The following is a 25,238-nucleotide window of genomic DNA, read 5'->3' on the forward strand; positions in this document are numbered from 1 at the left end:
CCCCATCCCACCCCACGCGCGTGCCCGGCCCGCCCCCCCCGCGGTGCCTTCGGCCGGGCCGGGGGGGCCCCGCGCACGCCCCCGACATCTCTGCACAGATGACACGAGACCCGCAGCCCCCCCCCCAAAAAGCTCCCCCCCCCCCCGTGGGGAGGGGGGGAAAAAGGGGGGGGGCCCCCCGGATGCCTGGGGACCCTCCCGTGTGTCCCCCCCCGTGGCCTCTGCTCCCCGCCCCAACTCGACGCGGGGGTTCCTATCTGGCTGGTCTGGATAACCCTGGGGGGGCCGCCCCAGCCCCCCCATTTCCCTCCCAGTCCCATTTCCTCCCCCCCCAAATGCCTCAGTTCCTCCCCATCTCCCCCCCTCCCCAAAACGCCGCCCCTCCCACCACCAGCCACCCCCCTCGGGCCCCCCCGCAGTGTTTAACACGAGTTTTTACATTAAAAACCTGTGGCCCCCCCCGGGGCAGAAATGCGAATGTGAATGGGGGAGGTCCCTCTCGGTTTGGGGCTGGGCTCAGACTGGGGGTTCCCTCTGTCATTTGGGGGGGTTTCGTTTCCTGGGGGGGGCCCCAGCCCCATACGAGCCTCCCTGAGCTTCCCCCACCCTGTCTGTTCCTCCCCACCCCGCAATATGGGCGGGTCTGGACTATGCTAATGAGGCACCAATCCCCGCCCCCTGTGGTTGCCATGGGGACCGTCGCAGGGAGCTCAGCACGGCCAGGATGGGATCATGTATATGCAAATAGGGGGCGGAGCTAACCAACAAAACCCCTGGCTAATTATGCCCTCATTTGCATACAGAGCACCTGGGCCCCAGCCTGGCCTTGGTTTCTCCCCAAGGCCGTGGCGACGGTGGGGGGACCGGGGGGGTCACCTGGGTCCCTTCCCAGGTGGGGGGAGACAGAACACCTGGAGCCCTCTCTGAGGTGGGCGGTCCCCAACACCCGGGTCCCTCCTGTGGGAGGCTGCAGACTTCGGGGGATCCCCAACCCTGGTGTCCCCCCTTGGGGGGGTGCAGATTTGGGGGATCCCAGCGCCTCCCTTGCAGAAGGCAGCCTGGGGGGAGGTTCCTGCACACCTGTGTCCCTTCCCGTGGCGGGGGGGTCTGAAGACCTTGGGACCCCCCCAACACCTGCGTCCCTTCCCGCACACCTGGGTCCCCTCCCAGGCGGGCCTGGACCCCCGGCCTTGGGCCCGGCTATAACTGGACCGCGGAGGCTTTGCCCGGGAAGTGACCGTGGCGACAGCGATGGCGTCGGCGCTGCTGGTGACACTGGTGGCCACAGTGGCCATGCTGGGCTGGGGGGTGGAGGCCCAGTGCCCCACGGCAGCGGACCTGAACGCAGTCACTGGCACCCGGGTGTGCGCCCAGCTGTATGCCGACAACAGCCCCTACTATGACCAGTGCTGCGCTGGGGAGGTGCTGGTGGTGCCGCCAGGCAGTGACATGCCCTACATGCCCACTGGGTGGTCCGCCCGCGCCTCCTCCCTCGTGGTGGGCACCAAGTGCGAGCTGACTGTGTGGTCGCGGAAGGCCAAGCAGGGCAAGTCACGGCGCTTCACTGCCGGCGCGGTGCCACGGCTGCAGGAGGTGCGCCGGGGGCTCTTCGGAAACTGGAACGACGCCATCCAAGGGTATTACTGCACCTGCAAGTGAGCAGTGGTGCGGGGCGGGACGGCGGCACCAGGGAGCGGGGGCTGAGGCCGGGCAATGGGAGTGGCCATGAGGCAGTGTGGGTCAACGTGGGTCAGTGTCGGTCAGTGCGGGTCAACGTCGGTCAATGCGGGTCAACGTCGGTCAACGCGGGTCAATGTGAGGCAACGCGGGTCAACGGGAGCCAGTGCGGGTCAAGATGTGCCAGCATGGGTCGCTGCGAGTCAAGGTGGGCCAAGACCCATCAGCGTGGGTCAACCTGAGTCAGTGTGGGCCAAGCCATGCCCAAGTTGGCCAAGAGATGCAGATGTGAGCCAAGATGAGCCGACACGAGCCAACGTTGGCCAAGACAAGTCAACACGAGTCAACACTGGCCAAGATCCACCCTCAGGGGCCAACCCATGCCAAGCCATTCCAACCTTGGCCGATGCGAGTCAGTGTGGGCCAAGCTGTGCCAAGGACACGCCCCTAAGGAGACCCCGCATATCCCACCGGTCGGCACAGCCACACCCCTCTGCCCCCTCCGTGCAGTCAATAAAGCCCTGAGGAAGCAGCATATCCTGCCTGGGGGGTCCTTTATGGGGGGGTCCCCAGCCCCCCCAGCATGGGACAAGGGGGTCCCCATGCCCCCTACCCCATGGGGATGTGGGAGGTGCCCCCTGCCGTGTACCCCTCAGCCCCAAAGAACCACGCAGCACACAGGGGGTCCAAAAGGACACGTGTAATCTGGGGGGGGCCCCGTGTGCCCCCGGGGCCCCCCTGTCCTGTGCGGTACAAAACCCGACCATATAAATATCACTTTGTTAAAAAACAAAACCGTGGGGGCAGGGGGGAGTTCCGGGGGGAAGGAACCAACAAAAAAAACCCCAAAATCAACAAAAACAGGTGAGAAGGGCCCGGGGGGGACACACCCCAAGTCAGTAGTGTGGTGTGGTGGGGGGAGGGGGGGCTGTAGTTTTGGGGACCCCCCCCTCATGGAGATGTAGGGGGGCCATACCCCGGTACCCAAGGGGGGTAGAAGAAAGGGGGATAAAAACAACAAAAGGGGAAATGCCCCAAAATGGGTCCCAAAGGCGGGGAGGACCAGGATGAGCCCCTGCTCCCCCAAATCTCCAGGATAACAGCTGCCCCCCCCCCCCCCCAAAATCTCTGCTGTGGGGTCCCCAGCTCAGTAGTACAGGTTGGGGGGCTGGTGCCCCCCAGGAACATCCCAGTCCTGCTCTAGTTTGTGGGTGCTGCCGAGGAGGAGGGGCAGGAAGAGGAGCAGGAGGGGCCCGAGGGGGTCTCCCCCAGGGCAGGGGGGGTCTCACCGCAGCCGGTGCTGCCGCATGAGGGGCACAATGCAGGCGGGGGGGCCCGCAACCCCCAGGAAGGGGTGGCGGAGCAGCTCCGGGGCGCTCGCCCGCTGCGCCGGGTCCCGCACCAGCATCCGCTCCAGGAACCCTTTCAGGGATGGGGACACCTAGGGGGGAATGAGAGGGGGGTGTGAGACACCCCCTGGGACATCCCAGAAAGGGGGAAGCCCCCACTGAGTTACCTTGTGGCCGTTCTTGAGCCGGGGGGGAAGGTTGTCCCGGATCAGCTTCATGGCTTTGAGGGGAGGCTCGTTGAAATAAGGGGGTTCCCCGTCCACCATCTCGATGACCATCACCCCCAGGGACCAGATATCCACCTGGGGAGGGTGGGTCACCCCAAAAATGAGTGGGGGTTTTGGGCGGAGCCCCTAAAACCCACTCTGTTACCCCCCTCCCCCCCCCCCAAATACACAGCATCCAGAATGGAGGGGTTTGAAGGGGAAGCCACTTGAAGCCCCTCAAACATACACTGGGTACCCCCAAACCCAGCCTGGGCAACCCTAAACCCATCCTGGGCACCACTAAACCCATCCCAAACCCACCCTGTGCTCCCCAAACCCAGCCTGGGCAACCCTAAACCCATCCCAACCCCCCCATAAGACACCTCAGGGTGGTAGAGAAGGCAGGAGATGCACTTGGGGGCCCACACACCTGCCCCAACCCCACTAAACCTACCTCAAACCCCCTGAAACCTGCCCAAAACACTCCCTAACGCACCCCAGGACCCCCAAAACTCCCCCAAGCCCCCAGACCCACCTCGGGGCCGTAGGGCAGGCGGGAGATGAGCTCGGGGGCCATCCAGTACGGGGTCCCCACCAGGGACTTGCGCCGTGGCACTTCCTTGTTCACCTGGGCGCAGAACCCGAAATCCGAGAGTTTCACCTGCCAACGGGGATGGGGCTGGTTGGGGCGGGATCCCAAAGGATCAGGGGGGAAGGCCTGGGGGGATTTTTGGGTGTTCCTACCCGCCCATCGTGCGTGAGGAGTATGGAGTCACTCTTGATGTCGCGGTGGATGACGCCCTGGGCGTGAAGCACGGCGAGCGCCCGCAGCACCGAGCGGCACACAGCCGCAATCTGCTCCTCTGACATCCTGGGGGACAGCAGTGTCACCACCCCTGTCACTGCTGTCCATCACCCCTGTCAGCTCTGTCACCCTCCCCCCTGGCACCTCACCGGGTGTGGGTGACGATGTCGGTCAGGGCGCCGCCCTCCAGGAACTCCATGACCACCCAGAGCTCATCGCCCACCAGGTAACTGTTGTACATCTCCACCACGTTCTCGTGCTGGTGGTCCCGCATGATCACCACCTGGGGGGGAATGGGGACATGGGCGTGGGACCCTGGGACTGTCCCCAGGGCATCAGGAGGTCCTGAGAGGGTCACCAAGGGGTCCTCGAGGAGCTTTAAGGGGGCCCCGAGAGCTTCCTGAGGGTATCCAAGGGGATCCTGAGGGTCTCCAAAGTTCTCCCCCCAAGGGTCCCCAAAGTTCTCTCCCCAAGGGTCCCCAAGAGCCTCCTGATGGGTTCCCGAGGGTCTCTGAAGGGCCTCTATGAAGTCCCCAAGGCTCTCAAGGGCGTCCCCAAGGCTCTCAAGGGGTCCCCAAGGCTGCCCCCCGCCCTGACCTCGTTGAAGAGCAGCTCTCGTCGCTGCTGCTTGCGCAGGTCCATCTTTTTGACGGCCACGAGCTTGCCGGAGCCGCGCACGGTGGCGATGCAGACGATGCCCGTGGAGCCCTCGCCGATCTTGATGAAGTTGTCTAGGTACGTGCGGGGGTCGCCGGGGTCCACCACCATTTGCAGTGCTGCCCGGAACTGCTCGTGGGACACGCGCTGGGGGCCCCCCGCCGGGGCGGGTGCGGGGCCGGGCGGACGTGGGGCCGGGGGCTCCGGGGCAGGGGGAGGCGGCTCTGGGGCTTTGGGGCGTGGGGGGCCGGGGGCGTGGGAAGCACCGGGAGTGCCGGCGGGGACCGGCCCGTTGGGGGTCACCTCCTGCGGCCGTCCCGGGCGGTGCTCGGCCTGTGGGGACAGGGGAGAGGGGCATCAGCCCCTGGAATTCCCGTGGGAATGGCGAGGGCCAGCGCTGGGGCCTCCAGGTGGAGGTCGGAGGGAAGGGCTGGGTGAGGAAGAGGACGAAGAAGAGGAAGACGCTCCAGAGCCACGGCTGCAGCACCAGGAAGGAAGCGTGGAGCCGGTGGCCTCCTGGCTGCCTCGATTCCCATCAGGACATGGGAAGCTGCGAGGAAGAGGAGCGGAAGAGCTGCTTCCAAGGAGGAAGAGACTGAGCGAGGAAGAGGAAGATGAAGCTGCACTGGGCAGGGAAGGTGGCAGCCCCCTGCACACCCCGATCCCGGGAAGCTGTGAAGAAGAGGAGCAGAGGAGCCACTTCTGAGGAAGAACCACTTCTGAGGAGCAGCACAGTGGGGAAGAGGAAAAGGAAGAAAAGGAAACCACTCCAGAGCCAATGATGTAACCCCGGGGAAGGAAGCCGCTGCTGATCCCAGCGGAGCACAGGAAGCCATGAGGAAGAGGAGCAGAGAACCCACTCCAGAAGAGGCAGAAGAGCAGGAAGAGGAAGAGGAGGATGAGGAAGGGCCTGGGAACACCCCTTTACCTGGGCACTGCCCCCCCGGCCAGGGTCGGTGTCGGCACGGGGGTAGGTGTGGAAGGGGCGTCCGGGCGCCGTCTTCAGCCCTGCTCCGGGAGCACCGGGAATGTCGGGGGGCCGTAGGTCGGGCCCCGAGAGCGGGCGCTGCTCGCGGGGCGGGGGCCGGGGGGGTCCCTCTCCGGCTGAGCTGGATTTGGGGCGACCCCCGGGGGGGTGCGGGCGAGGAGGCTCCTGCCCGGCCGCGGTTTTGGGAACCTCCCGTTCCCGGCACTGGGGGGGTCTTGGCTCCGGATCCCCACGGCGGCTCTTGCCGGGCTCCGGGTGAGGGGGGGGGGGTCCCGTGGCCAGGCCGTTCTCCGGGGGGTGCCGGGAGGGGCAGGGGGGGCTGTCCCGGCGCAGGGAGTTGGAGCGGGACACGGACACAGCCTCCAGCTCGTCCAGGAGCCACGCCAGGGTCCCATCCCGGCCCCCAGGGGTCCCATCCTGGGTCCCTTTGGAGCCGCGCACGATGGGCTGCGGGGAGGGTGGGGGGACACATGGGGAAAACAGGGGAAAAAAGGAAAAAAACCAACAGAAAGATGACATGGAATGGCTGCAGGGGGATGGCAGGACGGGCAGAGGGGAGGGGGCTTGGCTGGGGTGTCCCTCCGGGGAGACTCCCAGATCCCAAAATGATCCCAAAATGATCCCAAAACGATCCCTGGGTGCCCCCCAGGGATTGGAGTCCGGCCTCACCGGGAGGGTCCCAAAACACTGGCTGGTTTGATGGGGCAGGAATTGGGTGACATCAGAACTGAGGTGGGAACGGGTGGATGTGGGAATGCGGGGGATGTGGGAATAGTGGGGCATGTGGGAACATGGGAGGATGTGGAAATGGGGGACAATTTGGGGACTTAAACAAATGAGGACACACATGATGGGGAAGAGATCAGGTGGGAATGATCCCGTGTTCCCATGGGATGGGCTGGTTCCAGGTATGGGGAAGGGTCTCTCACCTGGCTGGTCCCTGTCCTGGGGGACCCAGCTGCCACCTCCCTGCTCCGTGATCCCCAAATTCCCCCCAGTGTGGCTTTTTGGGAGGGTGGGAAAAGGGTAGGGACCCATCTACTGCCTCCCTTCCCCATTATCCTGAAATTCCCTGCCCCAAGACCCCCAAATTCCTCCCAGTTATTCCCCCAAACCCACCCCGGGGACTGAATGAGCCCCCACCTCCCCCATCCCTGCCTCATGATCCCAAAATCCCCATGTCCGTGACCTCCACGTTTGTCTTTTCGGAGGCAGGAAAGGGATGGGGACCCAGCTCCCACCTCGCTGCTCCATGACCCCCAAATTCCCTCAGAATATTGAATGACCCCAGAATTCCCTTGCCCCCAGACCCCCAAACCGCCCCCAGTTCAACCCCAAAGAGCACCCAGAACCCCGTTACCTCCTCCAAGACCCCAAACCCGGAATGGTGACCCGGCCACGCCCTCCCCACCCCATAACCCCTCCCCCCCCCCCCCCGAATTCCCGACGTTCCCGGTTTTCCACACCTTGTGGGCCCCGCGGATGGCGGTGATGCAGGCGGGGTCCACGAGGGGTTTGGGGCGCCGGGCGGACTCCTCGAGCAGCCCCTGCCACTGGCGGGGCAGCCCCGTGAAGCGCTGCTCCGAGGGGTCGTACCCCGTGTGCACCCGGTGCTCGAAGTTGGACGGCGCCGAGATCTCCACCCGCTTCTTCTTCTTGGAGAACATGGCCCGGGATGCGCTCCTGGCAACGGGATCGGGACCCAAAATCCCAGTATTAGGACAAGGGAAATGGGAACTGTCACTGGGAACGGGATGGGCCCCCGAAATCCAGCGTTACAACGGGGAACGTCACTGGGAACAGGAACAGCCCCCGAAATCCAGCATTACAACGGGGAACGTCACCGGGAACGGGAACAGCCCCCGAAATCCAGCGTTACAATGGGGAACGTCACCAGGAATGGGATGGGGCCCCAAAATCCAGCATTACAATGGGGAATGTCACTGGGAATGGGATTGGTCCCCAAAATCCAGCGTTACAATGGGGAACGTCACTGGGAATGGGATCGGTCCCCAAAATCCAGCGTTACAATGGGGAACGTCACCGGGAACGGGAACAGCCCCCGAAATCCAGTGTTACAACGGGGAACGTCACCAGGAATGGGATGGGGCCCCAAAATCCAGCGTTACAATGGGGAACGTCACTGGGAATGGGATCGGTCCCCAAAATCCAGCGTTACAATGGGGAACGTCACCGGGAACAGGAACAGCCCCCGAAATCCAGCGTTACAATGGGGAACGTCACCAGGAATGGGATGGGGCCCCAAAATCCAGCGTTACAATGGGGAACGTCACCGGGAACGGGATCAGTGCCCAAATCCCATCGTTAGAATGAAATAAATCAGAAATGTCATTGGGGTGAAACGCGTTGGGTTGGACAGGATCAGATCCAAAATCCCAGTGTCACGGTGAGGTAAATGAGAAGCATTGGGTGGGAATGGGATCAGCCCCGAAAATCCCATTGTTGGAATGATTTTTATCCATCCATTGGCCACTTTTGTCCAATGTCCCCCCTTTTATCCAATTACTTCCATTTTTCCCCAATTCCAAGCTTGGAAACACCAGGAGCACTAGAAATTCCCACTTGGAAATGGGATTAATCCATTGATTACCTCACCTAGACCAAGAAACAGCCTTAAAACACCTCAAAAAGCGACAAAAATCCCCTTTGCGTGGATCCCAGCACAAGGACCAGTGCTCTGGGGCACAATCCCAAGGTTTGGCTGATTCCATTCCCTGTTTTTCCATGTTTTTCCTGCGGGTTCCAGGCCCCGAATGAGCTGAGCTGGGAGAGTTTTGGGAATGTGATCCCAGTGGGGCCATGAATCCCACCGGGAATGGCCCCAAAATCCCGCAGATCCCGGGCGGATCCATTTTTCCCACTTCACTGCTTTTCCCGGTGCCAATTTCCTGCCGTTTCCTCCCATTTTTTTCTGGCTCCTCAGCTCAATCCCATTTTCCAGGCTCCAGAATCCCACCGCTTCCAAGGTTTTCTCACCACTTTTCCCAATCTTTGAAGTTTTCCCCTTAAATCAATGATCCATTATGGAAGTTTTTCCCCTCCACTTCAGGCCCAGTCACAAACTGTTGGAATTCCGTATGTTCCCCATTTTCCCTGCTCATCCTCGGCTGATCCCTCTTTCCACCTTTCCAGGACACTGCCGGGATCCTCCCTGGATTGCCAAAATCCTGGCTTTGGATGGAAAATTCTCCTGGTTTGGGGAAATTGCAGCTGAATTTGGAGCGGGAGGATTAAAATCTGCTGCATTTGGGCTTTTCCTGCCGGGACTTCCAGGGGAGATCCACCGATGATCCAGGCCAGCCGGAACGCTGGGGAGGTGCAGCATCCAGGACCTCTGGACACCAAATCCACAGGATTTCACCCTGAAAATCCCCCTTTTTTTGGCACAGTTGGGGAAAAACTGGTGGCACTTGGCAGGGGCAGAGGGGTCCTGAAGAATTTCAGAGGGTGGGATGGGGGCCAGGAGAGGGTGAACTTATTCCTCAGCCCTTCCCAGGTCACATTCCTGGGATCCCAGTGGGGTTTAATTCGTCACCAATTAACGAGGAACCGAGTCCACACTGGGCAGAATATTTTTGTATTTTCCCTAAAATTCCCCACAAAATTCCCCAAATTCCCCCCAAACCAGTGGCATTTTGGCTGTGTCCTGGTGGGAATCGTGCTGGCAGCTTCGGGATGAAAAACAAAGGGAAAAGTAAAAGGAGAAAAAGGCGCCCAGAAGCGCTTCACGCCTTCCCATAAACCCCAAGCACAGGAAAATCAGATATTACTGGGCAGGAGGGTGTCCAGGAAGGGACTGCAATGGGATTTTCAGCAAATTTCAGGATTTTCAGACTAGAACTGCAGGAATTTCAGGAAAGCAAACACCCAGGGTGGCAGCATGGCATTCCAGACACGGCACTTGGCTTCATCCCGCTTCCCAAATTCCAATATTCCCACTTTTTTCTCCTTTGCGTGGAGCTGGTCCATCCATCCCATCTCTCCTCTCTTTGCCCCAAATTGCTCTATTTTCCCCTAAAATTCCAGGTGGGCCCCTATGGTAGCAGACAGCCCCAGGAAGACGGGGAGAGGTCCCAGGGAGAGCTGGGGTTGATCCCAAGGGATCCCAAAGGGATTCCCAGGGAATCTCTGCTCCGGAGCCTTCCTGAGATCCCACTGGGGGGACGTGGTGAGAAAATTCAACCAGATGGAAAACTTACCTTGTCTTCCCACTGCTTATTCCCGGGTTCTTTCCCCTAGAGTTCCCTGAATCCTGAACTCATGCTGGATTTGATCCTTTTGGGAAAAAGAGGGAACAGCCAAAGTCTCCGCTGGAAAATCCCTGAGCCAGTTTTTTCCTCTTGGGGAATTATTCTCCTGGTGTCAGCCAGAACAGGAAGAGACTCAAACCCCTCCAATTCCACATCTTCCATGAAAAACTTCCACCTCCAGAGCCCCTGGGGGGAATTTGGGATCCTCAGGAAGCAGCTCCTTAACGCAGCAGGGACAGATCAAAGCGTCCCGAGAACTCCTGGAATTCCGGCAGAATCGGTAAAAGCGCGTTTTCCTGAACTTCACGGGTGGTCCCGATGATCCCTGGAGCTTTTCGCGTGCCAGAGATGCTCTGGAGCCCCAAAATTCCAGTCAGGTCCTGCTGGGAGCAGGCTGGGGTTGCTCTGAGGTGTTGTTTTCCTTAAGAAACCCCAAAATCCAGGAAGGGGTGCCGGGCAGTCCCGAACCTATGGGTGAATCCCCCGGGCTGGAATCCTGGGATTCCCCCAATGGGGTCACATTCCCGGGAAAGGGAGGCCGGAAAGGCCGGGACCGGAGCGCTCCGGCTGGGAAAGGCGGGTTGGACTGGCCCAGCTGGATCTGCCGGAGGAGACGGAGGAGGAGGAGGAGGAAGAGGAAGAGGAGGAGGAGGAAGAGGAGGAGAGGTGTCGGCCTTTGCCCAGGAGGAATCCCGGAATTCCAGGAATCTGGTGACCCAGGAGGACGTTTTCCTCCTTGGGGGAAAAATTTCAGGAAGGGAATCGGGAGATCTGAACTCCTGGGAGAAGGGAATCAACTGCTCAAAGCTTCCATGGTCGCTGGGAAAAGCAGGAAAGGGGAGAGGAGGGAAAGGAGAAAGGAGTGGAAAAAGAAAAAAGGAGAAGGGGGAGAAGAAAGAAAAAAGTGTAAAAGAAAGAGGAAAAAGAGATATTCCAGTGGAATTCAGCTCTTTTCCTGCAGCAGGAAGTTTCCTCGGAGCTGGAAGTTTAGGGAGAGGGAGGGAGAGAGGAATGTCGGGAATCTCGGGCTCGGGGCAAAAGAAGGGCCAATTAAAGATGATCCAATTAATCAGTAACAATGCTGTCCATGCATAACAATCCACCAAAATCCAGGAAAACAGCAAACCCCTCCTGAGGCTGGTTCGGAAACATCCCCAGAACACCCAAGTATTCCTCCCAGGGCTCCAGGGAACCCAGGTCTTATCCCATGGGAATGAACAAATTAAAAGATTAATTAAAGCCACGGGCAGGAATATCCTTGGAATTTCCTCCTGGAAAATCCGGAGCAATTCCCGCTTGTCCCGCAGCTGTTAACGAGATATTGATGACCAAATTCCCACCTTTTACCCCCAAACCCCAACAGGGAACGGTGGGAGGGGGAAGTTTTTGGCCATTTCCAAACGATTGTTGGATCTTTTCCACATCTGGATATTCCCCATAAACCCAATTTCCACTTATTTCCAAGCCAGTTGCGGCTCAGTCCCTCTCTCCCACCATTACTTATTTCAAACTTCACTAAATTACAGCCAAAACACAATTAAAAGCCCAAATCCAGAAGCTCTTTCTGGTATTTTTTTCTCCTTTTCCTTTGAGGAACGGCGACAGGAATACCACCAAGAACATTGAGAATGGCGATTTCCCTTCCCACTGCGCCAAAACTGGGGGAAAACGCTGTTTTTGAGGAGTTAGGACATTCCTGAGGAATCCCAGCGCCCGTCTGCCTTGGAGTCCCTGACCCAAATCCACAGGAAACGCCGAAAAAATCGAACCCAGGGCTCTGGGGCTGGATGGAAGCGTGCGGAGGAAACCCCCAAATCTCCGTAGGATAAAAAAATCTGGGAATTAATTCCGGATCCGTTTCCTACCTGCCACGAAGGGAAAACTTTCCTGCCTCAGCTCCGCATTCCGGGTCCTTCGGGAAAAGTGCTGCACGGGAGGAACGGAATTCCCTCAGGATCACCCCCAAACTCCCCTTTTTGGGGTGTTTTTAGGGCGAGGGGCGGTTAAATCCACATCCCGCTGCTCTCCGGGAATTCCAGGGTTTCCAAAGGCTGTTGCCACCGCCCCCCCGGGGGTTTGGGGAGCCCCGAATTGCCCCCAAACCCACCGCCAACCCCCCAACTCCATCATCACAGAATTCCTTGGCCCTGGACGGTCTCCAAACCCCAGTTCCCCCCGAAATCCCCCAAATTCCTCCCGAGCGCCCTCAGCGCCCCCCGGACCCCCTCAGGCCTCACTCGGCCGCCGCCGCCGCCATGTTGGGATGGAGCCACATCCGGGTCCTCCCACGGCCGCGTCGCCGCGGCGACAAACCACGCCCACAAGGGGCGGGGACACGGCGGGAGGGGCGTGGCGAGCCAAATATGGGCAAGGAGCGGAATCCGGGGAGCCGAATGTGGGCAAGAGGCGCGGCCTAGGGCGGAGAGGAGCCGAATATGGGCGGGGAAGGCGGCTTGGGGTGAGGTTTAGGGCGGGAGAGGCGGGGTTGGCTGCAGAACAGGCGGGGTTTAGGGCGGGGAGCGGGGCCTAAGACGGAAGTTGATGCTGAGGGGGTCGGTCTCCGCACTGTCACCCACCAGAGATCGGGGCGGGATTAAGCGGTAGTCTAACCAATCACCGCACAAATCACGGAGATTGGCATCCCCGCTATCCAATCGCAGCGCGGCGCGTTCGGATCCGGGTAAGATGGCGGCGCACCGCGGGGAACGTGGCGGCTCCGGTCCCGCCGCTCTCCCCCGGTCGCCGGCGCCTTCCTCAGGCAGTTCTGACCGTGCGTTCTCCCCTCAGAGCCTTGGAGATGTCGCTCCGCGCCGCGCTCAGGACCGCGGCCTCGCTGCCCCGATGCAGTGCGTAAATCGCCCCCCTTCCCCAAAACCCGCCGCCCCGCCAAAACCCCCTGACCCCTCTCCGTGTTGCCCCCGCAGGTCCGCGGCTGCTCCTTCCCTCGCTGCCGCCCCCTCCTCCATCCGCCGCCATGGCCACTCTGAACCAGATGCACCGGCAGGGCCGCCCCGCGCCCCCTCCCCGCAAACTGGGGCCCACCCTGGGCCGCCCCCAGATCAAGGGGGTGGTGCTGAAGAACCTGATCCGAAAGCCCAAGAAGCCGAACTCGGCGAACCGCCGGTGTGTACGGGTGCGTCTCAGCACAGGCCGCGAGGTAATCGCCTTTGTGCCCGGCGAGGGCCACAACCTGCAGGAGCACCACGTTGTGCTGGTGCAGGGTGGGCGCACCCAGGACCTGCCCGGCGTCAAACTCACCGTGGTGCGTGGAAAGTACGACTGCGCCCACGTGCAGGTGAAGAAATGAGGAAGGACCTCGGGATGGGGGTCCTGGGAATGTGCCCAGGCCGGGATGAGGTTCCCCAGTCGGGGACACGCTGGCCCTGGGTGTTGTTTAGAATAAAAGTTGGCAGTGATGCCGGTTGTGGTGTGGAGTGATGGTGAGGGTATTGGGAAGGGTCTTGGGCGCACTGGGAAGGGTCTTCGGGAGACTGCAGGCACTGGGAAGGGGCCTTTGGGGGACCTAGAAGGGTCCTGGGGGCGCTGGGAAGTGGCTGCTGGGGCACGGGGGAGGACTGGGAGGCCCTGGGAAGAGTCTGGAGAGAGATCTGGGGACGCGGGGGGAGCAGCTCAGGGCACTGGGATGGCCCTGGGGGTGCCACTGGGGTCACAGGGCGGGGGTCACTGCGGTCACCGGACCCGGCCCGCGGCGGGTCTGAGGCCGGGGGCGCGGCCAGGCCGTGAGGGGGCGTGGCCAGAGCGGCGGGGGGCGGGGCTGTCCGCGCGCGCGCCCGGCCCCGCCCCCGGCTCCTCCCCCACGTGACCCGCGCCGGCAGCGCGCCGGTGCTCAAGATGGCGGCGTGCCGGGCGCTGCTGGCTGCGGGCCGCGCGGCGGGGGCGGGCGGGCGGCGCGGGGCCGCGGGGAGCGCTCCCGGCCCGGGGCCCGCTCCCGGAGCCGGTGCGGGGGAGGGAGCCGGGCCCATGGCGGGGCGGAGCCGCCTGTACGAGCACGTGCGGGAGGGGCTGAGCGCGCGGCCGCAGCTCGACGTGACCGCGCTCAGCGAGCGCGACGTGGAGCGGCGGCGCGGTTCGCTGGGGGGCGCTGCGCTCCGGGAGATCGTGAGTGGCGGGAACGGGGGCGGGGCCTGCGGGGGGCGGGGCCTGGGCGGTGCTTGGCACGCGGGGTGGGCGTGGCTTGCTGGAAAGGGGCGGAGACTGAAGGTAAATGGGGCGGGGCTATGGAGCCCCGCGTTTGGGTGTGGCCGCCCCGCCCACCTGAGCCACGCCCTGGCTACGCCCTCAGGTGCGGACGTGGTCGCGGCTGGGGCAGGTCCGGGACGGCATCGCCCGGTTGGAGGCTGAGAAGGGGCTCGTGGCCCAGGGGGTCCGCGAGATCCTGGTGAGATTCCCCATGATCCCTCAGTTCCCTTTGGAACCCTCAGTTTCCCCTGGCATCCCCCCCAGAACCATAAATACCCCCTTGCACCCCCTGGAACCCTCGGTTCACTCCTGGGACCCCCAAAGTTCCCCCTGAGTCCCTCTGGTCCCCACTCACTTCCCCCTGGAACTCCCCAGGATCCCCCTCCCTTTCCCCCTAAACCACTCCCAAGATCCCCCCCACCCCGCCCTGCTCTCTTCACCCAAACTCCCCAGGATCCCCTGACCCCTTTTCCCCCCCAGGCCTCCCACGACAAGGCGGCGGCCAAGACGGTAGGGACTGAATTTTATGGGGGGCTCGGGGTGGGGTTCCTGGATCCCCCCTCCCCTCACGGCGGCCGTCCGGCAGCTCCCAGAATTGGCAGCGCTGCGGGAGCGGGGCCGGAGTCTCCGGGGGCAGCTCCGGGTGCTCGAGGCCGAGGAATCTGACCTGGAGCAGAGATTTTACCTGGGGGCCCTGCAGTTGCCCAACAGAACCCACCCCGCTGTGGTGAGACCCCAAAAACCTTCCCAAAATTCCCCAGAAACCCCCCTGACACCTGCTCTGGCCTGGGGTGATTTGGTGTAAAAAATCTCCCCCTTGTGTCCTCCCAGCCTGTTGGGGACCAGAGTCAGGCCCGGCTGCTTGAGGTGGCTGGTGAGAAACCAGGTAAGGGGGGGAGGTGGTTTGGGGGGTCTGGGGCAGTTTCTGGGTGCGGGGCGGAGGAGGAGAAGGGTCCCTGGGGGAAAATGAAGGGTCTGGGGGTGACAGAGAATTTGGGGTGGGGTGAGGAAGGATTTGGCGGGGGAGGGGGGGGAGTGTGGAGGGTCTGGGGTGACAAAAGTGACAGAGATTCTCCCCCCGCAGTGTTTGATTTCAAGCCAAAGGGACACCTGGAGCTGGGGGAGGGGCTGGACATCATCCGGCAAAAGTGAGCAACACCTGGAGGGGGGACCCTTCTGTCACACACCTGTGACCCCTGTCACACACCTGTCACACTCCTGTGACCCCTGTCATGCACCTGTCACGCACCTGTCACACACCTGTTCCACGTGTCAGGCCATTGTTTCGTTACCTGTGCGGGGTGGGGTTGTCCCCAGGTGTCCCTAGGGGTCACCCAGGTGTCCCCCGGGTGTCCCCCGGGTGTCCCCAGGTGTCACCCAGGTGTCACGCCCTTGCAGGCGCCTGTCCCACGTGTCGGGCCATCGCTCCTATTACCTGTGCGGGGCCGGGGCCCTGCTCCAGCACGCCCTCGTCACCTTCACCCTGCGGAAGCTGCTCAGCAAGGTGGGGGAGGATGGGGGAGTCCAGGGAGGGTCTGGGGGGATCCAGGGAGGGTCTGGGATCATCTGTGGGGATCCAGGAAAGCTCTGGGGGAGTCTGGGGGCATTCAGGAGTGTCGGGGTCTCCTGACCTCCCTTTTTCCCAGGGTTTCCTGCCCATGACGGTGCCGGACCTGCTGCGCGGAGCCGTTTTTGTGAGTGACTCCCGAGCCTCCTGAGACCCCCCTGACACCTCTGTGACCATGGGTGACCCCCTGTGCCCTCCAGGAGGGCTGTGGGGTCCAGCCCAGCGCCAACCCCTCCCCAGTTTACACCATCGACCCCGCGCGCTTCGAGGATCTGTGCCTGGCCGGGACCTCGGAGGTGGGAATTGCAGGTGGGAAATGGGAGAAAATGGGGTGAGATTGGAAAAACTAGGGGAGAACGTGAGGAAAATGGTGAAAAATGGGGAAAACAGGGAAAAAAAGGCAACAGTAGGAAGAAAAATGGGGAAGAAATGGGGGAAGAAGCTGAGAAAACCAGGGGGAAAATACAGGGGAAAAAATGGGGGGAAAACCAGGAGAAGAAAGAGAAAATAGGGAAAAAAAGGGGGAAAATGGGAAAAAATTGGGGGAAACGGGGGAGAACTGGGAAAAAGTGGAAAAAGGGGGGAGTGGCAGACGACTTTGGGGTTCACCCTGTGCTCCCCCCTCCAGGGTATTTCATGGACCACGCAGTGCAGCTGCAGGACCTGCCTGTCAGGTATGGGGGGGTTGTGTTACCCCCCTAGAGACTCCCTCTCCTGGGGATCCCAACCTGATGCCCAGGGGGGTCTGAGCTGTGTCCCCCGCCAGGGTCGTGTGTTCCAGCACCTGCTACCGCGCCGAGACCGACACTGGCCGGGAGCCCTGGGGGCTCTACCGCGTCCACCAGTTCACCAAGGTACCGGGAGCACTGGGAGAGCCCTGGGGAGGAAAAGGTGGGGGTCGTCACCCCATGTGCCCCCCCCCCCCCAAAGGTGGAGATGTTTGGGGTGACGGCAGCCGAGCGCGGGACAGAGAGCGAGGAGCTGCTGGAAGAGTTCCTGGGGCTCCAGAAGGAGATTTTCTCGGAGCTGGGGCTCCATTACCGGTGAGAGGGATTTGGGGGGGATCCTCCCAATCTGTGGGACCCCAAAATCCCTTGTAACTACTCCCCCCTGGGCCCCCCCAGCGTTCTGGACATGCCCACGGAGGAGTTGGGGCTCCCCGCCTACCGCAAGTTCGACATTGAGGCCTGGATGCCCGGACGGGGCAAATTTGGGGAGGTGAGTGGGCAGTCGGGGACCCCAATAATTCAGGGAGAGCACCAATAATAAGGGGAGGATGCAGATAATTCTGGGAAAACCCCAAAAATTCCGAGGTGCCCAGGGTGACACCCCCTCGTCCCGTTCATGGCCCTCCCTTTACCCCTGCCCTTGCTGCCAGATCAGGACCCCCATTTTGGGGCATCTCTAGAGTGGGGGAGGGGGGTGCCCAAAACCTCCTGACCCCTCTCCACCCCCACTCCCAGATTTCCAGTGCTTCCAACTGCACCGATTACCAAAGCCGTCGGCTGAACATCATGTACAGCGGGGAGGGGGGCCGGCTGCGCCACGCCCACACGGTGAGTGACCCCCGCCAAAACCCCTGGGAGACCCCCAAAACCGCTGGGGGCCGGGTCTCTGAGCCCCCCAGCCCCGTGTCCTCCCCTGCCCCCCCCCCAGGTGAACGGCACCGCCTGCGCCGTGTCCCGCATGCTCATCGCGCTCCTCGAATGCAACCAGCTCCGGGTAGGTGTTCTTGGGGGGCATCCCAGGGAGTCTGGGGGTGCAGTGGGAGCTCACCCTGCCCCGTGTCATCCCCCCCCCCCCCAGGACGGCCGTGTCCAGGTGCCCCCTGTGCTGCAGCCGCTGGTGGGGCAGGAGGTGCTGACCCGTCCCCCCGCCCCCCTCCTGCGCTACATCGGCCCCAACCAGCCGGGGGGGGGGCCCCCTGAACAGGGGGGGGTGCCCTGAGGTGGGGAGGGGTCCCCACAGAGGAGGCGGAGCTGGGACAACATGGGACGGACATGCGACACGCAGGCCACAGGAGCCACGAGGCACAGGCCACGCGGGTCAGGGCGCACACGGACGTGTTCCAAGCCCCAGCCCGTGCACCCCACGGTGACAAATCCCGGGAATAAAACCTGGAAATGCCCCCCCTTGTTACAGGTGTGTCCTTTGCTCTATGGGGACACAAAGGGGTCCCCCCCCGACAAATGTCCCCCCATGTGTCCTGCTCCTTGTCACAGGCTCTGAGCGCAGCCTCTGCTTTATTTCCCACCGCCCCCCGCAGCCCTTGGGGCTCCCCTGGGATTTTGGGGACACATCTTCAGGGGGTCCCTCCGGCTGGGGGGTGGTAGGGGGACCCCCGAGTCCATCCAGGGGGGTTCTGGGGAGGGTCCCAGGGGGCCCCTCAGGCCGGGCAGCGCCTGCTGTTGATGATGATGTCATCGTACTCGTCCTGGGGAAGGAGAGAGGTGTGGGGGGGGGCTGGAAAAGTGTAGGGGGGCTGAAAGGGTTTGAGGGAGCAGGAAAAGTTTGGGGCGGTCTTGGAAGGGTTTGGGGGCCGTTCCAGGAGCCCCCAGTCATCCTGGGCTATCCCGGGGGGACTTCGGGGACGGGTGGGGGCGGGGTGCGGTCACTAACTGACCTCGCTGTCCTCGGCCCTGCCCTCGCTGTCGCTGCTGTCGCTGCTGTCGCTGCTGTCACCGGGGGGGGGCTCGCGGGCCCCGAATCGGCGCAGAAGGGGGGGCAGGCGGGGGTCAGGGCGGCGCCGGGCGCTGTACAGGGGGGTGAACCCCGAGAACGTGCGGGAATCCGGCTGTGCCCCACCCCGCAGGAGGCACTCGGCCACCTCGGGGCTCTGGGCCTCCACGGCCAAGTGCAGGGGGCTGCGGCCACAGCTCGGCTCCTGGGGGGCACACGGGGGTCAGGGGGCGGCCAGGACCCCCCCAGTCCCATTTCTGGGTTTTTTTGGGGGGGGGATTTTGGGGGCACCCACCGGCCGGTCGGGGTCAGCGCCGGCGCGGAGCAGGAGCTGCACCAGCTCCAGGTCGCGGCGCAGGACGGCCACATGCAGGGGGGTGTAACCTGTGGGTGGGGGGGAAAATGGGGGCCCGGGGGGGGGGCCCCAAAGTTCTGCCTGAGCAGGTGCACCCCCCCCAAACCATGTGCCCCCTCCCCAAAACACGTCAATCCCAAACCTGTGTGACGCCCCTTAGTTGTCCACCCCAAAACCGCGTCCCCATCCCCAATATCGCGTCCCCCCCCGAAAATCTGTGACCCTCTCAAAACCACAACGCCCCCAAAGCCATCCCTCCCCCAAACCGTGCCCCCCCCTGCCCCCCCACCGTCGTAGTTGACGCTCTCCAGCTGTGCCCGCCGCTCCTCCTCCTCCTTGCGGGGATCCCGGGGGGGGTCCCGGCAGTCGGGGGGCCCCCCCAGCAGGGCGCGGGCGCAGGCGGGGTGGCCCTCGCGGCAGGCGAGGTGCAGCGGGGTGTGACCGCCCCGCTCCCGCACGGCCACGCCCGCGCCCGCCGCCCGCAGCCGCTGCACGGCCCCGGCCAGCCCCAGCACCACGGCGATGTGCAGCGCGCTCTGGGGGGTGAAACCGGGGTTAAACTACCCCAAAACCACCCCAAAATATCACCCCAAGGCCTCAGCCCCAGCGCGATGTGCAGGGACCTCTGAGGGGGGCGGGGCGGGTCACAACTGAGGGGTCAAACCCCACCCAAAATTCCCCCATAGACCACCCCCCCCCCGCAGCTCCGCCCCACTGTGACCCCAAAACTCCAAATTGTCCCTCCCAGCTCCCCACCCACCCCCATCCGACGCTGTGGAGACCTGGGGTGGTCCCAGGACCCTCGACCCCTCCGGGACCCCCAATTCCTCCCCCCCCCCCCCCCCCCCCACCTGGCCCAAGTCGTTCTGCAGATCCAGGTAGGGCGAGTGCTCGGTGTGCCGCAGGATGGACTCCAGGAACTCCTCGTGCTCGTGGATCACGGCCAGGTGCAGGGCCCTGGGGGGTGGGCACGGGCTGGGGGGGGGGGTTCTGACATCCCCAGACCCACCGGGGAGTCCCTAAAAAAAGGGGGGGGGGGGGAGCGGGGATGCTGGGCTATTGGGGTGGGGGTAACTGAGGGTTCTAGGGGGTTACTGAGGGGCCCCCGCGGGCGTCAGGCTGTCCCGGGGGGCCGCACCGGAACCCCGGGAGAAGGCAGGACCGGGACCCCCCCAGCCCCAGGGTGTGCGTGGGGGTCCCGCCCGGACGTGGGGGGGGCCCTCGTCCGTTCCCGCCCTCACGTGTCGCCGTCCTCGGTGACGAAGCTCAGGACGTGCTGCAGCCAGGCCGCGGGGTCGGCGAGGGGCTCGGCCGACTCCGCTCCGGGGCTGGCGGGCAGCGGCGGCCCCAGCAGCCCCTCGCCCAGCGAGCCCAGCCCGCTGTCGCACCACTCGTCGCCCTCGGGCCGCTTTGCCTCGCCGGGGGCCGCCGGGGCCGCGGGGGCCGCGGCCGCCATCGCCGGGGCCGCCTCAGGCCGCGGCCGCCATCGCGGACCGGGGAATCCCCGCGCCGGCGCCTGCCGGGACCCGTAGTCCGCGCCCGCTCTTCCGGGTGTCTCAACCAATCAGCGACCTCCGTCTGGCCACGCCCACTTCCTCCGCCAACCGGGACACGCCGGGAGGCGCGGCGGACTCGGGGTGGGCGCGGCGCATGCCGGGAAGAGCGGCGCGCTCCGCCAATCGGCGCCCGCGACTGGGGTCGCTCAGCCAATCGCGACCCGCGGCTGGGGCCGCTCCGCCAATCGGCACCCGCGGCTGGGGCCGCTCCGCCAATCGGCAGCCGCGGCTGGGGTCGCTCAGCCAATCGCGGCCCGCGGCTGGGGCCGCTCCGCCAATCGGCGCGGCGGGCGCGGGGCACGCCGGGAGGTGCTGCGGCCGCGGGCAGGCCGCGCCCATGGCGGACCCGGACAGCGCCGGGGGCGGCGGGGCCGGGACGAGCCCGGGGGGCGGGGCTCCCTCTCCTTCGGCCCCCGTCGGTGACCCCCCCACTGTCCCCGCAGTTCCCGGTGCCCACGAGGAGGAGGCGGAGCAGGACGCTGAGTCGCCGGTAACCCCCCCGGCGTCCCCCCGGTCCCCGCCCCGCTGACCGCCCCTGACGCCCCGGTGACCCCTCGCACTCCTCCCCGCAGGCCTCGGACTCCGAGCCGGGCGCTTCGGCCGACGCTGACAGTGGGTCTGAGGACGCCGGGGTTCCGCGGCTGCGGGGGGCCTCGGGCTGGGCCTGTGGGGACACTGCGGAGAGCCCTTGGGAACACTTTTGGGATATCGCCTTTGGAGATATTTTGGGGGCTTTTGGGAACCCTTTGGAAGGCCTTCCTGGGCCTGTGGGGCTCTTAGGGGACATTTGGGGATACTTTTGGGACAGGGTGGGGGGAATGGGACCTTTGAGGACAGTACGGGGGCCTTTGGGGTAACTTCAGTCATTTTTTGGGACATTTCTGGGATCTTTGGGACTTTCGGGGACCTTTGGAGGACATTTGGGGAGCCTTTGGGGACATTGTCTGGGAATTTGGGACGCCGGGGACGCTTTGGGGAGCCTTTGGGGACATTCTCTGGGAATTTGGGACGCCGGGGACGCTTTGGGGAGCCTTTGGGGACATCTCGGTGTCCCCGCAGTGGAGCTGCTGCGGACGCTCCTGTCCCGGACCTTGGGGCTCGGCGGGGACAAACCGGAGCCGGTGCTGGACGAGCTGAGCCTGCAGGGCGTGAGCCGCTTCCTGAAGAGCGACCGCTGTAGGGACACCGGGAACGGGGACGGGAACGGGGACGGGGCAGCGGGAAGATCAGGCATGGAGGGGGGGACACGGGGACACCGGGAACGGCGGGACACCGGGAATGGGGGAGGGGGGGCGCAGCGGGAACGGGGTGGGTCTGGGGCTTCACAGCGCGGGGGGAAAGGGGCACTTTTGGGGCTCTCGAGGGCAGATTTGGGGTTCACCCCTATGTCCCCCCCCAGGTAAGAACGTCGTGTGCATGGTGGGCGCTGGCATTTCCACCTGTGAGTGCTCTTTGTGGGGGTCCTGGGGGGGTTTGGGGGCGCCCGGGGTGGGTGCTGACTCCCCCAACCCCCCCAGCCGCCGGGATCCCGGATTTCCGCTCCCCCGGCACCGGGCTGTACTCCAACCTGCAGAGCTACAACCTCCCCTATCCCGAGGCCATCTTCGAGATCAGTTTCTTCAAGGTACCCCCTCCTTTCCTCCCCAAATTTTAGGGGGGGGTCGTGAGTTTCTGGGGGTGCTCTGAGCCCCCCCCGACCTCCCTGTGCCCCCCCCAGAAACACCCAGAGCCCTTTTTCGCCCTCGCCCGTGAGCTCTACCCAGGGCAGTTCAAGGTAGCCCTAACCCAACCCCCCCCCCGAACCTACTGCCAAGCGCCCCCCTACTCAAGGGGGGGGGCCCTAAGAGACCCCAAATAACCCCCAAATTCTCCCCCAGCCCACAGTGTGTCACTACTTCATGCGGCTGCTGCAGGACAAAGGGCTCTTGCTGCGCTGCTACACGCAGGTGGGGCCCCCCCTCCCCCCTCAGCCAGTTTGGGGCTCACGGGGATTTTGGGGACCTCCTCCTGACCCCCCACCCCCCATGCCCCCCCCAGAACATCGACACTCTGGAGAGGGTGGCGGGGCTGGACCCGGAGCTGCTGGTGGAGGCTCACGGCACCTTCTTCACGTCCCACTGCCTGCGGCCCTCGTGCCGCCAGCCCTACGGCCTGGCCTGGATGAGGGGTAGGGGGGGGCTCTGGGGACCCCCCCGAGTGGCTGCGGGGGTGCTCCAGCCTGTGCTGCTATAGGGGAGTAACAGCAGCTTGTTCTCCAGTGCCCCTCAAATGTCCCTGTGGTCCCCCAAATGTCCCTGTGCCCCCTCAAATCCTTGTGGTCCCCCCCCAAATGTCCCTTTGCCCCCTTTCCTCAGAGGTGCCCGCTCCCTCTCCTTTTCAGAGCGGATTTTTTCCTCCCTCATTCCTAAATGTGAGAAGTGCCAGGGGCTGGTGAAACCTGGTGAGTTGTTGTTGGGGGGGGGGGGGGAGGAAGGGAGCTCAGCAGGAATTTGGAAGGGGGAGGGTGTCTTCCCCCCCCCACCCCCTCACTCACCTCCCACCCCCCCAGACATCGTATTTTTTGGGGAGAACCTCCCCTCACGCTTCTTCGCCCTCCTGGAGTCGGTGAGTGGGGTTTGGAGGGTCCTGAACGTGCTCCCCTGCCCCCAGCTTGAACTGGGGGGAGGGGAGGCTGAGAGGACCCGAGGACCCCCCTCAAGTGACCTCCCCTCCCTCAATAGGACTTTAAAAAAGTCGACCTGCTGCTCATCATGGGCACCTCACTGCAGGTGCAGCCCTTCGCCTCCCTCATCAGCAGGTGAGACCCCCCCAGCACTGTTCATGGACCCCCCCCAGAGCCCTGGGACCCACCTGTGACTGTCCCTTCACACAGGGTCCCCGCTAACACCCCAAGACTCCTGATCAACAAGGAGAAGACAGGGCAGGTGAGGTGGGGGGTAGATTGGGAGGTGCTGAGGGGGGGCTCAGAGCAGCTACCTACCCCTTGTCATCCCCTTTGTGCCCCTCAGAGTGATCCCCTGATGTCCCTGATGGGCTTTGGCGGGATGGACTTTGACTCAGACAAGGCCTACAGGTATGGGGATCAGGGGGCTCTGCCCCCCCGCCCCCAGGGGTTTGAGGGATCCCCAGCTGGTTTTGGAAACCCTCAAAGTGGTTTGTGGGTTGGAGGATCCCCATCTAGGTTTGAGACACCCTAAGGTAGTTTTGGGGCCACTCAAGGTGGTTTTGGGTATCCACAGGGTGGTTTGGGGACCCCCAAGGTGGTTCTAGGGCCCCTGAGTTTTTTAGGGCCCCGCAAAGGTCGGTGACTTTGGGATCCCTGTGCCTGCGCAGGGACGTGGCCTGGCTGGGGGACTGTGACAGCGGGTGCCTGGCTCTGGCTGAACTGTTGGGCTGGAAGGTACCCCCCGACACCTCCCCCCACCTGCACATTTTGGGGGTGCCCCTGCCCCCCAAACCCTTCTGGGACCCCCCTGAACCCCAGTGTCCTCCCCTCAGGAGGACCTCGAGGAGCTGGTGCGGAGGGAACACGCGGCCATTGACGCCAAGGGGGAGGACAAGGACGGGGCGGACCCCCAAAAGCACTGGGGGGACAAGGACGAGGGGGACCCCAAAAAGAGCCTGGGGGACAAGGTGAAGACTCAAAGGGATCCCGAAAAGAGCCTGGGGAACAAGGAAAAAGCTCAAAGTGACCCCAAGAAGAGCATGGGGGAGAAGGCCAAGGCTCAAAATGACCCTGAAAAGCTCTGGGAGGGCAGCGAGGACCCTCCCCATAGCACGGGGGGGGCAACCCAAAATTAAATGGTAACAGAGGAGTTTTTGGCTTTGTGTGGTCACTGGGGGCCTGGGCGGGGGGGTGTGTGTGTGAATGGACTGGGGCTCTTTTCCTTAAAAGAACAAAGAGAAAAACAAAAACATATGAAAGAGGGAGAATAAATTACAAAAGGAAAGGGGAAGGTTGAGGGTGAAAAAAGGGCTTTCTCCTCCTCTAAAAAGGGGTGTTACAGCTCCAAAATGTGTAGGAATTCGCAGGGAGGGTGGTGGAGGTGTGTGTACAAAATGCTAAATCCTGTAAAGTTTCTCACTTTTGTATCTACTAAGAAATAATATTAATTTACATTAAAAGAATTGTTTCAAAGTAAAGCTCTGTACGTGCTGTATGATACCTGGCATTTTGGGATGGAAGGAAGAGTAAATACGGAGATGGGGGGTTGGAAAACGCAAATGTGACTTTTTTGGAATGGCAAATGGGACTCGTCGTCCACAAGCCAAAATTGGCCAAAATTTGGATTGCACCTCCAAAATCCCATAATCCAAGGGTTGGTCCCAGAGGGAAGCTGCTAGGACAGATGGGTCTGACTGGGATTGACTTCCTAGGAGCTGCCTTGGAGCTGCTCCTGAGATGGGGGGGTGGGAAACTTCCCTTCCCGTGGGAAAGAACTGTCACAAAATCCCAGAGTATCCTGAGCTGCCTCCACAAAGGGCATCGAGTCCAACTCCCGCCCTGCCCAGGACACCCCAACAATACCACCCTGTGCCCGAGATTTAGAAACTCTATCAATATTTCACTGAAATTCAGGGTGGACCAGCGGTGGGGGTGCTTGGGTTCTGTTGCGGCCTGGCAGGATTAGCCATAAAAACCCCTGCCAAACCCTTCAACAGAAACACAATTCAGTAACAATTGCAGAGGAAAAATTGCCAGTAACCTCTTACAATCCATGGGGAATTTCCTCGGTAAGTACAAAGCTAGGACATAGGGAATTTTGGAGGGGGAATCCCAATTTTGGCCACGGGTACCCGGACGAGAAGGCCGGTTCTTTTCCACAGAAAGGAAAGCCCAGCACCCCGGTGTTTCAGGGACAGACAACGGCCCATGCAGGGGAGGGAATGACCGGCAGGACCTTTCTCCACCTCGTCCCCCGCTCCAA

At 63.0% G+C, this 25,238-nt stretch overlaps 6 protein-coding genes across 11 annotated transcripts; 4 read left to right on the forward strand and 2 right to left on the reverse strand.

Moving 5' to 3' along the window:
* Positions 1-1,251: 1,251 nt before the first annotated feature.
* On the forward strand, positions 1,252-1,659 carry SYCN (syncollin; the record flags this gene model as incomplete). The annotated part of the gene is made up of 1 exon (XM_082299691.1): positions 1,252-1,659. One exon carries the CDS (start codon positions 1,252-1,254, stop codon positions 1,657-1,659), a length of 408 nt encoding a protein of 135 aa, XP_082155817.1.
* A 764-nt stretch (positions 1,660-2,423) lies between these two features.
* PAK4 (p21 (RAC1) activated kinase 4) lies at positions 2,424-12,216 on the reverse strand. Of its 4 annotated transcripts, XM_082299604.1 has the most exons (10): positions 12,191-12,216; positions 11,819-11,879; positions 7,149-7,365; positions 5,623-6,129; positions 4,635-5,027; positions 4,187-4,320; positions 3,977-4,103; positions 3,768-3,893; positions 3,194-3,328; positions 2,424-3,118 (listed from the first exon to the last, which is right to left on the reverse strand). In XM_082299604.1, the coding sequence occupies exons 3-10, from the start codon at positions 7,347-7,349 to the stop codon at positions 2,963-2,965; spliced, it is 1,779 nt and encodes a 592-aa protein (XP_082155730.1). In that variant the 5' UTR covers positions 7,350-7,365; positions 11,819-11,879; positions 12,191-12,216; the 3' UTR covers positions 2,424-2,962. The 4 variants fall into 4 exon arrangements, with proteins under 4 accessions (XP_082155730.1, XP_082155732.1, XP_082155731.1 ...); XM_082299606.1 differs by lacking the exon at positions 5,623-6,129; XM_082299605.1 differs by lacking the exons at positions 11,819-11,879; positions 12,191-12,216 and adding an exon at positions 9,903-11,492.
* Positions 12,217-12,475: 259 nt separating this feature from the next.
* Positions 12,476-13,369, forward strand: MRPS12 (mitochondrial ribosomal protein S12). Its single transcript, XM_082299578.1, has 3 exons — positions 12,476-12,633; positions 12,741-12,799; positions 12,878-13,369. The coding sequence occupies exons 2-3, from the start codon at positions 12,751-12,753 to the stop codon at positions 13,258-13,260; spliced, it is 432 nt and encodes a 143-aa protein (XP_082155704.1). The 5' UTR covers positions 12,476-12,633; positions 12,741-12,750; the 3' UTR covers positions 13,261-13,369.
* Positions 13,370-13,805: 436 nt separating this feature from the next.
* Positions 13,806-17,841, forward strand: SARS2 (seryl-tRNA synthetase 2, mitochondrial; the record flags this gene model as incomplete). Of its 2 annotated transcripts, XM_082299561.1 has the most annotated exons (16): positions 13,806-14,072; positions 14,257-14,352; positions 14,634-14,663; positions 14,740-14,880; positions 14,985-15,039; positions 15,238-15,301; positions 15,552-15,657; positions 15,800-15,847; positions 15,921-16,029; positions 16,349-16,394; positions 16,487-16,574; positions 16,651-16,763; positions 16,845-16,938; positions 17,184-17,276; positions 17,377-17,442; positions 17,527-17,841. In XM_082299561.1, 16 exons carry the CDS (start codon positions 13,806-13,808, stop codon positions 17,665-17,667), a joined length of 1,557 nt encoding a protein of 518 aa, XP_082155687.1. In that variant the 3' UTR covers positions 17,668-17,841. The 2 variants fall into 2 exon arrangements, with proteins under 2 accessions (XP_082155687.1, XP_082155688.1); XM_082299562.1 differs by lacking the exon at positions 14,634-14,663.
* A 105-nt stretch (positions 17,842-17,946) lies between these two features.
* On the reverse strand, positions 17,947-20,277 carry NFKBIB (NFKB inhibitor beta). The gene is made up of 6 exons (XM_082299564.1): positions 19,996-20,277; positions 19,606-19,711; positions 19,044-19,290; positions 18,695-18,783; positions 18,344-18,604; positions 17,947-18,154 (listed from the first exon to the last, which is right to left on the reverse strand). Exons 1-6 carry the CDS (start codon positions 20,208-20,210, stop codon positions 18,107-18,109), a joined length of 966 nt encoding a protein of 321 aa, XP_082155690.1. The 5' UTR covers positions 20,211-20,277; the 3' UTR covers positions 17,947-18,106.
* A 334-nt stretch (positions 20,278-20,611) lies between these two features.
* SIRT2 (sirtuin 2) lies at positions 20,612-24,125 on the forward strand. Of its 2 annotated transcripts, none has more exons than XM_082299584.1 (15): positions 20,612-20,800; positions 20,883-20,926; positions 21,370-21,486; positions 21,710-21,751; positions 21,828-21,934; positions 22,028-22,084; positions 22,188-22,256; positions 22,348-22,477; positions 22,691-22,750; positions 22,859-22,914; positions 23,031-23,107; positions 23,183-23,234; positions 23,319-23,383; positions 23,644-23,710; positions 23,809-24,125. In XM_082299584.1, the coding sequence occupies exons 4-15, from the start codon at positions 21,727-21,729 to the stop codon at positions 24,109-24,111; spliced, it is 1,068 nt and encodes a 355-aa protein (XP_082155710.1). In that variant the 5' UTR covers positions 20,612-20,800; positions 20,883-20,926; positions 21,370-21,486; positions 21,710-21,726; the 3' UTR covers positions 24,112-24,125. The 2 variants fall into 2 exon arrangements, with proteins under 2 accessions (XP_082155710.1, XP_082155709.1); XM_082299583.1 differs by having other exon boundaries at positions 20,883-20,922.
* Positions 24,126-25,238: the final 1,113 nt, after the last annotated feature.

Source organism: Coloeus monedula (assembly GCF_965178545.1).
Source record: "Coloeus monedula genome assembly, chromosome: 33".
In the NCBI taxonomy this organism is placed as follows: domain Eukaryota; kingdom Metazoa; phylum Chordata; class Aves; order Passeriformes; family Corvidae; genus Coloeus; species Coloeus monedula.

Excerpts from the sequence above, each read along its gene's own strand:
- PAK4 (XM_082299603.1), bottom strand. The coding sequence starts at position 6,720 with ATGGGTCCCTACCCTTTTCCCACCCTCCCAAAAAGCCACACTGGGGGG. Across the intron at positions 4,321-4,634 it reads GAGAGCTGCTCTTCAACGAG|GTGGTGATCATGCGGGACCA; the intron begins GTCAGGGCGGGG and ends ATTCCCCCCCAG. Across the intron at positions 3,329-3,767 it reads GCCTGCCCTACGGCCCCGAG|GTGGATATCTGGTCCCTGGG; the intron begins GTGGGTCTGGGG and ends CACCCTCCCCAG.
- SIRT2 (XM_082299583.1), top strand. The coding sequence starts at position 20,648 with ATGGCGGACCCGGACAGCGCCGGGGGCGGCGGGGCCGGGACGAGCCCG. Across the intron at positions 21,487-21,709 it reads CTTCCTGAAGAGCGACCGCT|GTAAGAACGTCGTGTGCATG; the intron begins GTAGGGACACCG and ends GTCCCCCCCCAG. Across the intron at positions 21,752-21,827 it reads GGGCGCTGGCATTTCCACCT|CCGCCGGGATCCCGGATTTC; the intron begins GTGAGTGCTCTT and ends CAACCCCCCCAG.
- NFKBIB (XM_082299564.1), bottom strand. The coding sequence starts at position 20,210 with ATGGCGGCCGCGGCCCCCGCGGCCCCGGCGGCCCCCGGCGAGGCAAAG. Across the intron at positions 19,712-19,995 it reads GTCACCGAGGACGGCGACAC|GGCCCTGCACCTGGCCGTGA; the intron begins GTGAGGGCGGGA and ends CCCACCCCCCAG. Across the intron at positions 19,291-19,605 it reads TGCAGAACGACTTGGGCCAG|AGCGCGCTGCACATCGCCGT; the intron begins GTGGGGGGGGGG and ends TTCACCCCCCAG.
- MRPS12 (XM_082299578.1), top strand. The coding sequence starts at position 12,751 with ATGTCGCTCCGCGCCGCGCTCAGGACCGCGGCCTCGCTGCCCCGATGC. Across the intron at positions 12,800-12,877 it reads GGCCTCGCTGCCCCGATGCA|GTCCGCGGCTGCTCCTTCCC; the intron begins GTGCGTAAATCG and ends TTGCCCCCGCAG.